This window comes from Chiloscyllium plagiosum, chromosome 9 (assembly GCF_004010195.1).
Source record: "Chiloscyllium plagiosum isolate BGI_BamShark_2017 chromosome 9, ASM401019v2, whole genome shotgun sequence".
Lineage (NCBI taxonomy): Eukaryota > Metazoa > Chordata > Chondrichthyes > Orectolobiformes > Hemiscylliidae > Chiloscyllium > Chiloscyllium plagiosum.
The window spans coordinates 84,434,672-84,449,615 of NC_057718.1; the positions used below are offsets into that span (position 1 = coordinate 84,434,672).

Consider the following 14,944-nt stretch of genomic DNA (forward strand, 5'->3'; position numbering starts at 1 on the left):
TAAATCATAATAATACAGCTCAGTGAGACAAAACACTAGCCCTCGACTCTTGAGAACATTAATTTCCACATTCATACATTCGCAGTTCCCTCTCTCTAGGTGTTAGACTCTTAAAACACAACTGGTTTGGCTATATAAAAACCCTTATTAGTGTGGCAGACATCTATGTCCAGGTAGTCCGTAAAGGGCTGCCATGTCTTATTAAAATTTCTGTTTTATGGTGCACCATACTTATAACAATATCCAAAGGGATATGTGCCATAAGAATCTTATGCCAACCCTACAAACTCTGATGATTTTCAGATACTCAACCTAACAGAATATTCTTCCTTGTGCAAAAAATAAGGATGTTGAAAAGTTTTTTTTTCTGATGCGCATCTGCAGGCAATACACTGGGAAGGCCAAGAAGAGGAGAAATCTGGTCCATCTCCACCCTTGTCCCCAAGATCCTCTTTATTGTACCTGCCACAACGTTCCAGTATGTTCAGAGCCTGCAGCAGGACCAGAGAGGCACTGAGTCAGAGTGCTTTGCACTTGAGACATGTTGAAGACCCTGTGGGGAATCTTCAACTGTAAATTGCAAATCAAGATCTTTCTCGCGTTTTCCCAACAGGTGATAAAGCGTGCTGACAGAAAATGTGTTCTTAGCACTGAGCGCCGTCTTCTCTATGTTGGAACTGTGGGAATTGGTTAAATGTTCCTTCCCTTTTTGAACAAAGTCCCTAATTTGAAAAAAAATGAAAACGGGTCCCTGCTATGTAGCTCATATTTCCGAGCTGACTTGTCAAAACACATCATTGTTTCCCCCTCAAATAAATCACTCATGCAGGAGACACCCATAGGAGAAAGTGAGGACTGCAGGTGCTGGAGATCAGAGTTGAAAGTCTGGTGCTGGAAAAGTGCAGCATCCGAGGAGCAGGAGAACAGACATTTTGGGCATCGATTTCTCCTGCTCCCCTGATGCTGCCTGACCTGCTGTACTTTTCTAGCACTCAGTCACACCCCTAGCTGCCCAAAGCTTAAATCCTGAGTCCATCATCCCCAGTTGAAAACCCAGCAGACCAACTGTGTAGGTGTTTTTTAAAAAAAAAATGTTTTGGCAATATATTGCCTTCACTCAGCCACACTGCCTTCCATGCTTTAACAGTATTGATAATTCATTAGTCTGTCCAGGCAATATTTCATAACTGTCCTCATTTTGTCCAGAAACAGCAAACTAGCAAGGGGGCACCTTGCCTGAGAAGTCTCCATATCTAACCCACAAGCCTAGTCACACTCATAAGATAAAAACGAGCTTAGTTGATTTTAATGTCTGGGAGAATCACTCCCCCAGTCCATGAGGCAATTGCAATTTAGCCAACTTAATAATGGGATACTTACGATGCCACATAGAAGAGCTGAATCAGCTGTTCAGTCTCCTGAATGTTTGCCAAGTGAAAATCGAGGGGACCATTCGCATAGGTTACAATAGAGGGGTGGGGTGGGGGCAAGAACATTTATTTTAATGAGGGCTATCTGACCTAACCAAGAAACCAGAAATGCCTCTTTGAAGGTCTTGTTTGATCTTTGTCAAATAAATGCACAAAAATTAGCTTTAAACAGCCAATCGAAAACGAGAGTAATGAATATACCCAAATCCAGAAAACCTCCCTGTGACCACTTAAAAGGGAATCGAGATTTGCCATCAAAACCTAGCATTTTTGTAAGACCACCTATAGGCATAGCGTATGACTTTGCAAAATTGATCTTGCAACCCAAAACAGTGCCAAACAAATTGATACATTGTATCAGGCGAGGCACTGAAACTGCTGGGTTTGACAAAAAGATGAGGACGTTGCTCACATACAACGAAATCTTGTGTGCTTTTGACCCCACTTCTGGAGCCTATATATTAGGGTCCCTATGAATAGCCTTCGACAACTGTTCAGTCACCAATGTAAAAAGCAATGGCGATGAGGGACAGCCCTATCGACTGCCCCTAAAGATATTAAAATTGCATGATCGCACACCATTGGTGAGAACTGCAACGAGAGGGTCACCATAGAGCACCTTTACCCATCTTGTAAAGGCTTTACCCAAGCCAAACCTTTCTAGAGTATAAAAAAGGTACAGCCACTCAACCCGGTCAAATGCCTTCTCTGCATCTAGAGAGATCACCAATCCCTGTACAGACTGTTGTTAACACGCTTGAATTACATTAAATAACCTGATATTATTGGAAGATCTGCGGCCTTCTATAAAGGCCATCTGGTCCTCTTTAATAATAGAAAGCAACACAGTTTCCAGCCTTTCCGCAAGAGTCTTAGAAATGATTTTAAAATCAACATTTAAAAGTGAAATGGGCCTATAAGTGGTACCGTCCTCCGAGCTTACCCTTTTCTTAAGAATAAGAGAGCTATTGGCCTCTCTTAGATGGTGGGAGGCGATCATGACTGTATGAGTCATTGAACATGTTGAGCATTGGGCCTGAAAATATGCTTATATGTTATAAAATTCACTGGGAAGTCCATCAGGACCAAGCGCCTTTCCACTCTGAAGCTGCTTCACATCCTCCTGCTCTGATAAGGGGGCATTAACAAAAAACTCTCTTGTCCGGGAGTTATACCTGGAAGCTCCAGATTCTTGAAAAAAAGGCTCCATCCTAGCCTGCCCATCCTCTCTACTTTCAGACTGGTATAATTCAGTAAAATCTCTGAAATGCTACATTAATCTTTCTAGAATCACAGGTTAGGTTTCCAGCACCTTCCCTGATTGATGTAATGGATTGAGGGGCACTCTTTTCTTTTCCTGGCAAGATACGCTAAGTACTTGCCCAGTTTGTCACCATGCTCAAACAGCCTTTGTTTTGCAAAAGTAAGCTCCTTCTTTGCTGTCTGCTTGAGCATGGAGTTCAATGCAGACCAAAGAGCTGTGATCCTGTTACTTAGTCAACGAGGCCCTGTCGAAGTACCACTTCTTGGCTGCCTTCAACCATGCTTCAAGCAGATGATGCTGCTCCCCCTTCTGCTGCTTCCTACCGGCGGAGTAGGAAATAACTAACTCTCTGGCATAAGTTTTAGTTGCCTAAAGAACGGACAGGCTACCAGCCAAACCTGAATTGATGTATAGGAACGCCCTGAATTCAGTAGAGAAAAACTCCACGAACTTACTATCCTTCAGGATAAAAGGATCCATTCGACAGTCTCTTGAGACCCACTACAGCTTCCGTAATCTTAACCAAAAAGTACACTGGAGCCTGATCAGAGATGGCAATATTACCAATCGTACAAGAGATCGCCAAGTCCAGGATTGCCTTGGGGCAGTCAAAAAAAAATAATCCTGATGTGGCACCTGTGCAGATTGGGGGAAAAACAATGTAAAATCCCTGCTGTAGGGTGGGCACTCCTCCAGATGTCCACCCACCCTCACTCCACACACACACACATCCACTAATTGCTTGGTTTGTAAAGAAGGTATCGGGGGGGGCTTTGGACAATCTGTCTACTGCAGGATCCATAAGACAATTAAAACTTCCCCCTATGATATGCTGCGATTCAAGACTAATCAATTTAGAGAACGCATTTACCAGAAATTTGAGGGATGGGCCAGGGGATAGTAGACATTTAAAATACTATATTCTTTACTATTTATCAAAGCTTTAAGGATTACAAACTTCCCATGTGTGTCTTTAACACACACCCTAGTAACTTAAAGGGAGATTCCTCCTAACCAATATGGCCATTCCCTAACTCTGAGTATTAAAAGATGAAAAGTAAACCCGATCAAATCCATTCTGCTGCAATTTCAAATGTTCCCTCTTACTCAAGTGCTTCTCCTGTGACAAAGCAATATCCACCTTTTTCCTTTCTAAGACTTGAGAGTACCTTCTTCCTCTTAATTGGCGAGTGACTCCCTTTGATAGTCCAGGTGCACCATTTAAACAAGTCATTAGCCATAATGTTCGGCAGTAATATTTAGACTCCAGAGAGGAAGAACTTGAATTAGAAGTTGCTGAGCCTTAATAAAAGAAAATCCACAGAACCTTAAAAACTACACAAACTAAAACCACTACAATTAACAAACCTAGTCGAGAGTGTAGTGCTGGAAAAGCACAGCAGATCAGGTAGCATCCGAGGAGCAGGAGAATTGATGTTTCGAAGGGCTTAAGTCCTCCTCGGGTGCTGCATGACCTGCTGCGCTTTTCTAGCAATACACCCTCAACTCTGATCTCCAGCATCTACAGCAACCAAGGCATTTAAATACCTGAACTGGCTTAAAGTGGCAGTAAGTAGGCATCTTGCCATCCCAATTATTTTGTCGTCTCCTAGCTAGAGCCGCACCATAAACACAAGCGGCAATAAAAAAGAAAGTATAAGAAAGAATAATATTGTAAACAAAAAAGTTAAAAGTGAATAGTAAGTACCCCACCCATCCCCTGGTATAGCTTAACTTAGAAGTTAAAAGTAAATTCCCCATTCATCCCAGAGCATAATTGAACCCAGATTATTTCCAAAAAGAAAGAGGAAAAGAAAACCCCAACACTCTTTCCTTTTTTCAAAAAAAAAGACTTCCAAACAATGCTATTACCTGTACATATTAAATGATTCAGACTAAGTTAGCTTGTCCAGAGTCTCTTGCTTTCCCTGAGTCAAAGAAGTGTATGAATCCATTAAAGGTAATCTGAAGCACTGCCAGGTATCTTAGAGAGTACTAGATCCTGAGTTCCCTCAGTCTTTTCTTAATGCCATTGTAGGATTTCCTTTTCCGGATCACCGCCATTGGGAAGTCCTGGAAAAGCATGATCCTAGGGCCCTCATAAACTAAGGCCTTTGATCCTTCCCCTGGATTCTGGAAGGTTCCATGATTCTCTGCTTGTCTCTATAATTATGGAACCGCACCAGGATAGGGCAAGGACGTTGGTCCAGACCTGACCTTCATGCCGTGACTCGGTGAGCCCTCTTAACCTTCAGACTTGACCATTCCAGACTCCAAGTTAAGGGATTTTGGTAGCCAATCCTCAATAAATTCCACTATTGCTCTCCTTCCTACCCCTCTGGCCGACCAATGGTCTGAATATTTTTCTTCCTGTCCCTGTTTAGATTAGATTATTTACAGTGTGGAAACAGGCCCTTCGGCCCAACATGTCCACACCGACCCGCCGAAGCGCAACCCACCCATACCCCTGCATTTACCCCTTACCTAACACTACGAGCAAGTTAGCATGGCCAATTCACCTGAGCTGCACATCTTTGGACTGTGGGAGGAAACCGGAGCACCCGGAGGAAACCCACGCAGACACAGGGAGAACGTGCAAACTCCACACAGGCAGTTGCCTGAGACGGGAATTGAACCTGGGTCTCTGGCGCTGTGGGGCAGCAGTGCTAACCACTGTACCACCGTGCCGCACACCGTGTTCTCGATCATCAAACTGGTCAAGCAAATTACAGACTCACATCTCCGGGCCTGGATCCTATCCTTAAAGGAATCAGTCTCCGCTTCCACCACTGTGACCCTGTGTTGTACTTTGTCCGACCTTATCTCAAGGTCTCCTAGCTACTGTTTGTGCTTTTGCAGCATAATAGAGATCGAGGCCAGTTTCTTTTCAGTTTGCTTACCCAGCACCGATATCGGGGCCTGGTAAGAAATGAAGTCCGGGGATCCTGTAAGTTGGGCTGCGTCCCTGGCCGCGGGCGAGTCTGCTCCCTTCTTAGGCATCCCGGGACGGGTAACTGCCTTCTTAGAACTTTTTAGGACTTTGCAACTTTTTCAGAGTCATAGAGTACTGGGTAGGGTGGGTTAGGGCTTTGTCCTGCCTGCGATGTGGTGCAGAGCTCTGCAAAGTGATGATCTTAGATCGCTGCCATTTTGGATCCCCTCCACTTTTACTTGTAAGTTTATACAAATCTTGAAACACAGTAAGAATTTAAAACTGACAACATTAGTGTATACCCCTCAGAAGCTGTGATGTGCCTTCTCAGTATTAGTCAGACGAGCAATGATAATGAACAAAACAATTGTTGAAATTTGGTTTAATGCACTGCATGTGAGAGCAAAGTAGTGTACTTTATGAATAACCTGTAATTCCGAAATGACTGAGATAAGTATCTTAGACTTGATGCTAAATGTATCTAGCGCAATAATCAATAAAGACAATAAGGCATTAAACTCCATGGCCCATTATAAAAGTTGATAATCCAAATTTGATCATTCTGCTCAGATGCTACCTGGAGTAAAGTTCCATTTTGAAATCAAGAAACAAGGGGTTTTGAAAAACTGGATGTGGTCCTGCAAAGAATTACAAAGCTGCTTTCTGATCTTATGAGGCTGGACTTGGAAAAAACTGGTCGAGAAATTCGATTGTGGTCAAATCCGTATATGATTGCAATGTAGTTCCCACTGTGAGGCCCACTGCGGATCATTTCAAAGTGGCCCTCTGTCTTCTTTTTATTTATGGCGCATCTTGTGTTCAGTTACAAAGGAATTTGCAAAACAAGTCCTGAAATAGATGTTAGGCTCTCCACTTGAAGAGGAGGTGGGGATAGGACAAGAAATTGTGGTCCTCCAGCTATCTTACATCTAGGCAAAGTGGAGAAATCTTTGGGGTGGGGCGGAATGAATGACTTTACACTGAACATGAATAAAGTGTGATTTTGGAAGGGGTGGGGAAGATGTGTGGAGGTTGCTTTGGAAGGCAGATGTCTGATGGGACAGAAAAGATGAACACTTTGTGTGTAGGAGGAGGAACTTCACTGTTTTCTGTCTTCAGGAGACGCAACCCACGCGAATGACTAAATAAGGGATTTGCAAAGCATTTTAAAACATTTTCATATTGATATGATTGTGTGTTAATCTATAGCACATGAAATTTCAACCAAATGTCACTGTAGTTTTGTTGGCATTGTGGTTTCATTGATTTCCAATTTGTGGATGTCACTGACAAGACCGGTTTTTGCCCATTATGTTTGCCTTTGGAACTCACCACCAGTCTTTCATAGGGATCACATTGGATTTCAGTATAGATTGCAGCCTGTGCAGTAATTTGCTCCTACAAGGTCACATTCTTTTGTTAGCAAAGACTTTGTCCTGTATAACATGCTACAACTGCAGTAAATGCTCTGGTCACTTTTGGTGATTTGATACCTTTGAAACTAGAGACCAACAGTAATAAATTTCAGAAGATTGCTTTGTCCCAATCTGACAAGAACATTTTACCCACCTGAATAATTTGTGACATGTCCATCAGTTTAATAGTGTCATAGCAAAGAGTGAGGAACCATAAAAATATAACTGAACTGCCAAGTTCCCTCATTTTCCCAACTGTCCATTATGACACTTCTGTCTATATACTGGTACTTTTGCCCATCTGATTAATTATTTCAAACATCTAAGATTTAGTTCTTCCTATTGTGTTTAAGATCAAGATCTAATTTAAATTTCGGCCCCAGATTTTTAAATTTGTCTCAACTGTTCGAATTCTTTTTATTTGTAAACCTGTGTTATTTACAATTAATTTGTTCTTTAATGTGTTGAGGTGAGGTAGTCTTGTGGTGCAGTGGATAATGTATCTACCCTTTGAACCAGAAGCTCTTGGCTTGAGTCGTATTCCTGGGACTGATGGCCACAGGGAAGGTGTGTTCATAAATTAATCAAACAAGTTGATCATCCACTGTAAAGCTTTTATGGCAGGTAGGGGAGTTTGTTTGATTTGGAATGGTTTCGTCAAGCTCTACAGCCTGTAGACATAACTGTATACTTTGTGTCATGCACTGCTGGACAAGCAAAAGCTTCCAAGTCAAATTACTGTTTAATCTGCAGGCTGGATAACTTCCTAAATTGGTCATTGATTAAATACAGCATTTTACTTTTGTTAACTATTTCTTTACGTTTGTCCAAATAATTTTTGAAGAATTGGCACCTGGGTCTAGACTTATACAAGTCATTTTCCTACAATGGTCTTTTTGTTAGCACAAATTCGATATATCAGGATTGGGGACACTGTTTCTAAAGCATGAACTTGTAAAACATGTGTTGACTGTCATACAACTACATTGCCAACATTTTAAAGTGCTCTTTCTAAAGCACGATTTTTCTATAATGCAGGGTTGCACAATAATGCAACCATCTAGTTATAGAAGAACTACCTGTATCTTAAAGGTTACCCTATTAACCCAGCAACCTAATTCACAAATCATTAGATGGTTATGGCCTATTGTGTCTGTGCCAGCTCTCTTCTAAAGAAAGTAAACCAGTCCCACTCTGCTATATTTCCATTGTAGCCCTGCAAATGTTCTCTCTTTCAGAAATGAATCATTTCCCATTTGGGAAAAAATTCTCAATTTAATCTGTTACGAACAGTTTTGGGTAACTCACTGCAGAATCTAGCCTCTTGCTGTTTTTGTTTAGATAAAGTTTTGGTCATGCTCCAGCTGGTTCTTTAGATGTTCACTTTAAATCGATATTCTGGATGTGATCCTTGTGCTGAGAGGAAACACTTTCTCCCTGTTTAATGTCTCGTCATTTTATAACTTTGAAGAGAATGATGAGAGGAGAACAAGCCTATTCCAGACTATTTTAAGATGCTAATAAAGCATAATGTTACAAACTTTTAGGAAGTCTAGTGATTTAGTGTTGGACTTGTTTGGGCATGTTTTGCTATGATATACCCTAAATACGGTTTGTCAAAGGGTGGGTAAAGGGAGACCGGAGTTAATATGCCACCCCAATTAGAGTAGGTGAAGTGATAATGTTGACTTGTGCTGTTTTTGCACTGCTGTGGAGATAGTTCAGGTGTTCGAATAAGTGTCTTTCCTCTTGTAGGCTGCTTGGGCTACAGCAGTGTTTTAGTCCTAAGAGCAATTCTTCATAGCTGGACTTTTCATTACAGCTACGTGATGATGTTACCAAACAAACGACAAGCTCTGGTGGAATTTCAAGATTTGCGAAGTGCCCAGAAGTGTGTTGCTTATGCTAAACGGCGGATTGTCAATATTGCTGGACATCCTGCTTTCTTTAACTTCTCCACAAGTCAACGGATCACCCGTCCTGGGGGTCCTGAAGATCCAAAGCATGTCAACAATGTTCTCTTCTTATCTATTCAGAATCCGCTATATCCAATCACAACGGTAGGTTTGTCTTAAACCCTTAACAGATAAAGTCACAATTGTTTTTAAATGATTGAAACTCCTCATATGGTAGACTGACAATTTGTAAGTCATCGTAACTTATGTCTTTTATTTAGAGCGTGTCGCCTTATGCTAAATTTTCATTGAATGAAAAATAATGACTGAATTACAGTCTGGACCAAATTCTAATGGAAGAGACAAACCTTGAAAGGTGTTGCATCTTCGTCTTATTTATTATTTTGATCTTGTGTTCAATCCTGCTGTGTCAATCCCCATGTCTTTTTTTTTCCAGGATGTTCTGTATACTGTCTGCAATGCATGTGGTCCAGTCCTCCGTATTGTCATCTTCAAGAAGAATGGAATACAGGCTCTGGTTGAATATCTTTTTGCAATAGGGGAAATGCACTGTCCCAGTGTGCAACATCCATTGGCTTTGACTTCCAATTGATGATCACGTTTTAGAACACTTTTTTTTATTTTGCTACAGGATTGTTTATGGGTTTTTAAACCTGTAGTGTGTTCAAGTAGTTGCTTTACAGTATCATTAACTATTTAGTCACCAATACGTTTATGATCACAAATGTATTTCAATGAATGAGTGAGGATAATGCAGCTGATGCGGTTACTTGGGATTCCAGGAAACCTTTGATAAAGTACCATGTAGCAGTCTTGTAAGCAGATGTAAACCCTTGAAGTAAGAGACTGTGGTAGTATGGTTGAGAAGTTGATTTCAAGACCAAGAAACAGTAGGGGTGAGTATGCTTATTTCAGGTTAGGGGACCATATAAAGTGGAGTTTCTAAGGAGTCTTATTCAGACCATGTCTTTTCCTGTTCTCTAAATAATTTGACCATGAGTATGCAGGACACAATTTCAAAATTTGCTGATTCCACAAGATTTGGAAGTACTGTGAAGAAGAGAATGATAGAAATTAAGAGGTATTTAGAGTTGGTGGTTGGAGTGAGTGGTATATTCTGGTAGAAAGAGCGAGGAGAGGCAGTATAAAAGATTATTGCACAAACCTTTGAAGTTGACAGTGTAGGTTGAGAAAATCGCATATGAATATCTATCAGAATGATCCTGAGCTTCAGGAGAAATTTGATTGAGATGCTGAAAATCATGAGGGGTCCAGATTGAGTAGATCTTATTATTCACTTATAAAATGTAGACATCACTGGCTGTGTTAGCATTTATTGCCCAGAAGACAGTTAAAAGTCAACCACATTGGTATGGGTTTGCACTCGCCTGTAGACTATTAGGTAAGGACATGAGTGAGCAACTATTCTCATTGGTTTCAGAGCCACCATGCCCAATTACAATAGCGTAAGAATGAAATTTTGAGAAGAGAAAACGTTTTCAAGAGTGTATAAGGTCTGGGATGCGCTGCCTGAGAAAACAGAATCCATTTGTGGCTTTTAAAAGTGAATTGATTAATTACCTGAAGAGAGAATGTGTGGAGCTGTAAGGTTGTGGGATTGGAAGATGTGCTGTTGCAGTAAGTGGGCATGGACCTTGCATCCAAATAAGCTCATCCAGTGCTCAAAAATGGATATAAAACATTTATTGACACCACTAGGTGAAGAGAAGGGGCGTTAAGTCTACCCCTCAACCAGCATCACCAAAGCCATTTATATGATGTGTTGACTCATTGCTGCTTGAGATTGTTGCTCGACAGGTTTGTTATTAAGTTTCCTATATTACTGTGGTGACTATGAATCTGATGTACTCCATGGATGTAAAGTTAATTTGGATATTTTGAGGTTTTGAAAGCTGCATATAAGAGCATGGCATGAGTAGGCCTTTCAGTTTCTTGACCATGCCCCAGTATTCATTCAAATTGTGGCTATTCATCTACCTGGGCTGCACCTTTCTAATATATACCTATAAACCTCAATTTCTTTAGGGGCCAAAATCATATTGATCTTATGTTGAATGTTTGAATCAACTGGACATCCACAACCCTTGGATGGACAACTCCTTCTAGTAATTTAAATTCTTCTCAGCACTGAATGGTCAACCACTTATGTTGAGTTCAAGCCTTCTAGGAGAAAGTGAGGACTGCAGATGCTGGAGATCAGAGCTGAAAATGTGTTGCTGGAAAAGCGCAGCAGGTCAGGCAGCATCCAAGGAGCAGGAGAATCGACGTTTTGGACATGAGCCCTTCTTCAGGAATGAGGCTCATGCCCAAAACGTCGATTTCCCCTGCTCCTTGGATGCTGTCTGACCTGCTGCGCTTTTCCAGCAACACCTTTTCAGTTCAAGTCTTCTACCTTGGGAAGATGGAAACATTTTTGCATACCGACTTTCAACTCAAGATGGAGGGACTGGATTGAAAAAGAACCTTTTATCCACATTCATAGGACAGAAATGGGTATGGCCATGACTGTTGTTTGTTAATATTTACTTACTAAAGTCACTGTTCGCTCCTTAACATTTTTCACATTTGATTCAGTCCAAAGTGCCCAGAAGGCAAAGGCCTCTCTGAATGGTGCAGACATTTATTCTGGTTGCTGCACTCTCAAAATTGAATATGCCAAGGTAATCTTAAAATGGTTCATTTTCTGAATGAGAATTCAATTCTTGCTTTTCACACACTAAAACAAGAAGGTGTTCTTTCAATTCACCAGCCTACTCGACTGAACGTATTCAAGAATGATAGCGAATCCTGGGACTACACTAATCCCGATTTAACTGCTCGAGGTATGGTGTACCCTCATTATTTGTGTCAGCTTTTTAGATTTTGTTTGCACATGATGCATCCTGTTACCATGTTAGACCTCCAGCAACAAACCTCCATTTTGCCTCAAGTCCAGGAATAGTGACAGAAATCTCTCTTTAACTTAGCAACAGGGCATGTGCTAAAATAAGAATCTGTCATATAGAATGGCCTTAAAAATTATACAATCTATTGTACCATGTTCAAACACTATTTGGTTTGCACTCATAACATTGACTAACTTCTATCTGTTTTAATTAGCAGTCGAGGATTCACATTTGTCTTTTAAAATTGTGGGGTTTTTTGCCTAATGGACATGGGAAAATTGGCCTTTAAATAAGGGGTGATGACAAATGGTTCTTAATATTCTGAACTGTTGAAGGGTGCAATTTAGACTGAGTTCGTTCTAATTTATGTCTTCCCAGTGGAAATCAGACACAGTTAATAGCATAAACTATATATTTCTTCTGAATTAATTGACTTGTACCAGGCATTGGTATTTTTACTATATTACAACAGTTACTGTATTTCAAAAAGTGTTAATTGGCTGTAAAAGCTTAGACATTCTGAGATTGTGAAAGACATGATAGATTAATTGGTCTTTGTGTAAAAGCTGGTCATTCTCTCTTGTGGAATCAAAGCCTTGAGAGTTACTGGTTTCAGAAGAGAGCTGGAAATATAGGGAGTCCTTCAGTGCAACCATGTGTGACCTGAGTGATGCAGATTGTTAGAACGGCTCTGTGATTCAAATTGAGTTGTCCAACTCTTGTATAAAAAATGAAGGGTATCTTAAATTGGGGGTGTGTGGGAGGGGTCTTTATTGGCTTGACTTCATATTTAAGCTTTTAGCGATGCAGCACTCACGTTCTGTAATTTTGTAGCCTTAAAAAAGAAAGCCAAATCCTCATTTCACAGTACAGCTTTAGTTTGGTTTAAATTCTTGCTACATTTGTCAAAGTAATCCAACCCAGATTATGAACTAATCAAGAGATTTAAATATTTTTTATTAAAGGAGGCTTGAGAAATGAAGAACATACTAAACAAGTTAGCTATCCATTAGCTTTTTGCCAAGAAGTGAAATTTGATGCATTCATTTTATGGAATTGAAGAGAGTTTTTTTTAAAAATGGTTCCTGCTGTTGTTGCATAATCATTTCCTAACTATTGTAACCACTTTGATGCTTGATGGTTTGTATATTTTTGCAGCAATTGCTGGTAGTCTAACATTTTTGGAAAGAATATTATTCAGGTTTAGCTGCCTGTGTTGACCTGCACTGTCCTCTGCTGGATGTTTTGAAGTTCACTTGCAACACTTGTTATAGCACTGTGTAGCTGCAACTCACCTACATGAACTGTACATGCAAACAAGGCTACGGCACAGAAAATCGCAGATTTCAAAGTCGCACGCAATACTCAAGAACATTTCACTCAGAGGGGAAAGAGAGAGAACCAAGACTTCAGTTACAGAAATACTAAATCTTCAAAGCTACATTCACCTTCTGCAGATTAATATCTTCACTGTTGGAAGGATATTGATCCTTTTTCCCCCCCTCCCTTCTGGAGCAAGACATTTTCTCAGGTACACCAGCGAAAGTGACACCACAGAGAGAAGAGGGGCAAGCCAGGCAAACTAATCAATTCATGCACCTCTCCAACGAATGCCAGCATTTCGCAGTTACAAATGACAACAATCCAGCCTTCAGAAACAGAACAGACTCTCAATAAATCTCAGATCACCCAGACTGCATGCAAACACATCCTCAGGAAACTTGATCAGGAAGGACACTTTTCTTTTCTCCCCATTCATCGGTGCACAGAGGATATGTTTGCAAAGTTTCATCGTAAGACTGAAATGAAATTCTATTTGAATGCATTTAATGCTGTGAAATAAATTATTTAAGGAAAAAGCTGCTCTTGTAAGTTTTTGTTGATGAGAAGAAGTCCACTTAATGACTGTTTGTTTGCTTTTTAATTCTTGTGGAGACTTCTGAGTTTCAGTTCAAGATTGAAGTAACTTGAGCTTTTTGACAAATCCAGGAACCACTGTATGCTTGCTAGATGGAGGGCTATAAGAATTACCAGGGAATTTTTTGTTTATAATAGCCATATGCTATTAATGGTAAAATTTCTGTAGTGCATTCAGTGAGATAATGATCACTTGGTATTGTCATTTTTAAATTGGCACATTCCCAGTGTGCCCTTTTGTTACTAATACATGCTTTTAAGACCTAAAATATCAGCGGTGTAAGATGTTTCGAAAGCTTGTTTTCACTTGCTTTACAACTAAATGAAGCCCTTGTCTTCCTGTGACTTTGTAGATATCACTTTTGACTAAGTGAGGCGACCATTGATTTGTCAAGTCCTACTGCAGAAACTTGAGTCCATTTTGCAGGTTGACATTTTCACTGCAGTAGAAACAGAATGCTGCACTGTCGGGTGTGCTGTTTTTGAGATATAAGAGATGTTTAATTGAGATCCCGCGTGCTCTGTCCAGAAAATGTATAAGCACTTATTTCATTAGCAGTTTATTAAGTGCAGGGAAGTTTCCATGACTTCATCCAACCCTGAGAAACCGGTTATTTTGCCACTTCCATAGGGCAGTTTGGGATTTTGCTGCCTTGTTTTTCTGTGTAAGTCACTATGCTTCAAAAGGTAGATCATTGGCTATAATGCACTTTCAGCCATCCCAAGTTTATTTAGCAAGGTTATATAAATGTCATCTTCATAAAGCATCACAAGATGTTTACAAACTGGAAATGCTTTACTTTAAAAATAATTAAACCTTAATTCAATTAAGTCCAATTTGAACATCTGGCTAATACTACATTTAGACGTTAATGAGGAAATAGCAAATTTTATTTAAGCCAGGAATTGTGCAGTTCTTTAAGATTCAATAGAGTCTGTTGATGAAATTGAACTAACTCAAAATATGAGTATATCTTCTAATTGTTAAGCATGACATGTTTCAGTATCCTTGGGGTTAGGCTATAAAATAGGGAGGAGGAGAAGAAACTGATGAGGGCAGTTACTGTATCAACTGCCAACACTAGATGGATATTTAGATTGTGGTACTGAAAAGTAAATTGGTGCATGCCCATAAAGCCCTCTCCTTCTCATACTGTTATGCTT

At 40.2% G+C, this 14,944-nt stretch overlaps 1 protein-coding gene across 1 annotated transcript in view; it reads left to right on the plus strand.

Moving 5' to 3' along the window:
• Positions 1-14,944, plus strand: part of LOC122553008 (heterogeneous nuclear ribonucleoprotein L-like) — a 44,556-nt gene that overhangs the window by 14,448 nt on the left and 15,164 nt on the right. The window contains exons 3-6 of the mRNA XM_043696411.1: positions 8,864-9,101; positions 9,394-9,479; positions 11,542-11,638; positions 11,728-11,800. Coding sequence (XP_043552346.1) covers positions 8,864-9,101; positions 9,394-9,479; positions 11,542-11,638; positions 11,728-11,800 — 494 coding nt within the window. The remainder of the gene's footprint in view (positions 1-8,863; positions 9,102-9,393; positions 9,480-11,541; positions 11,639-11,727; positions 11,801-14,944) is intronic.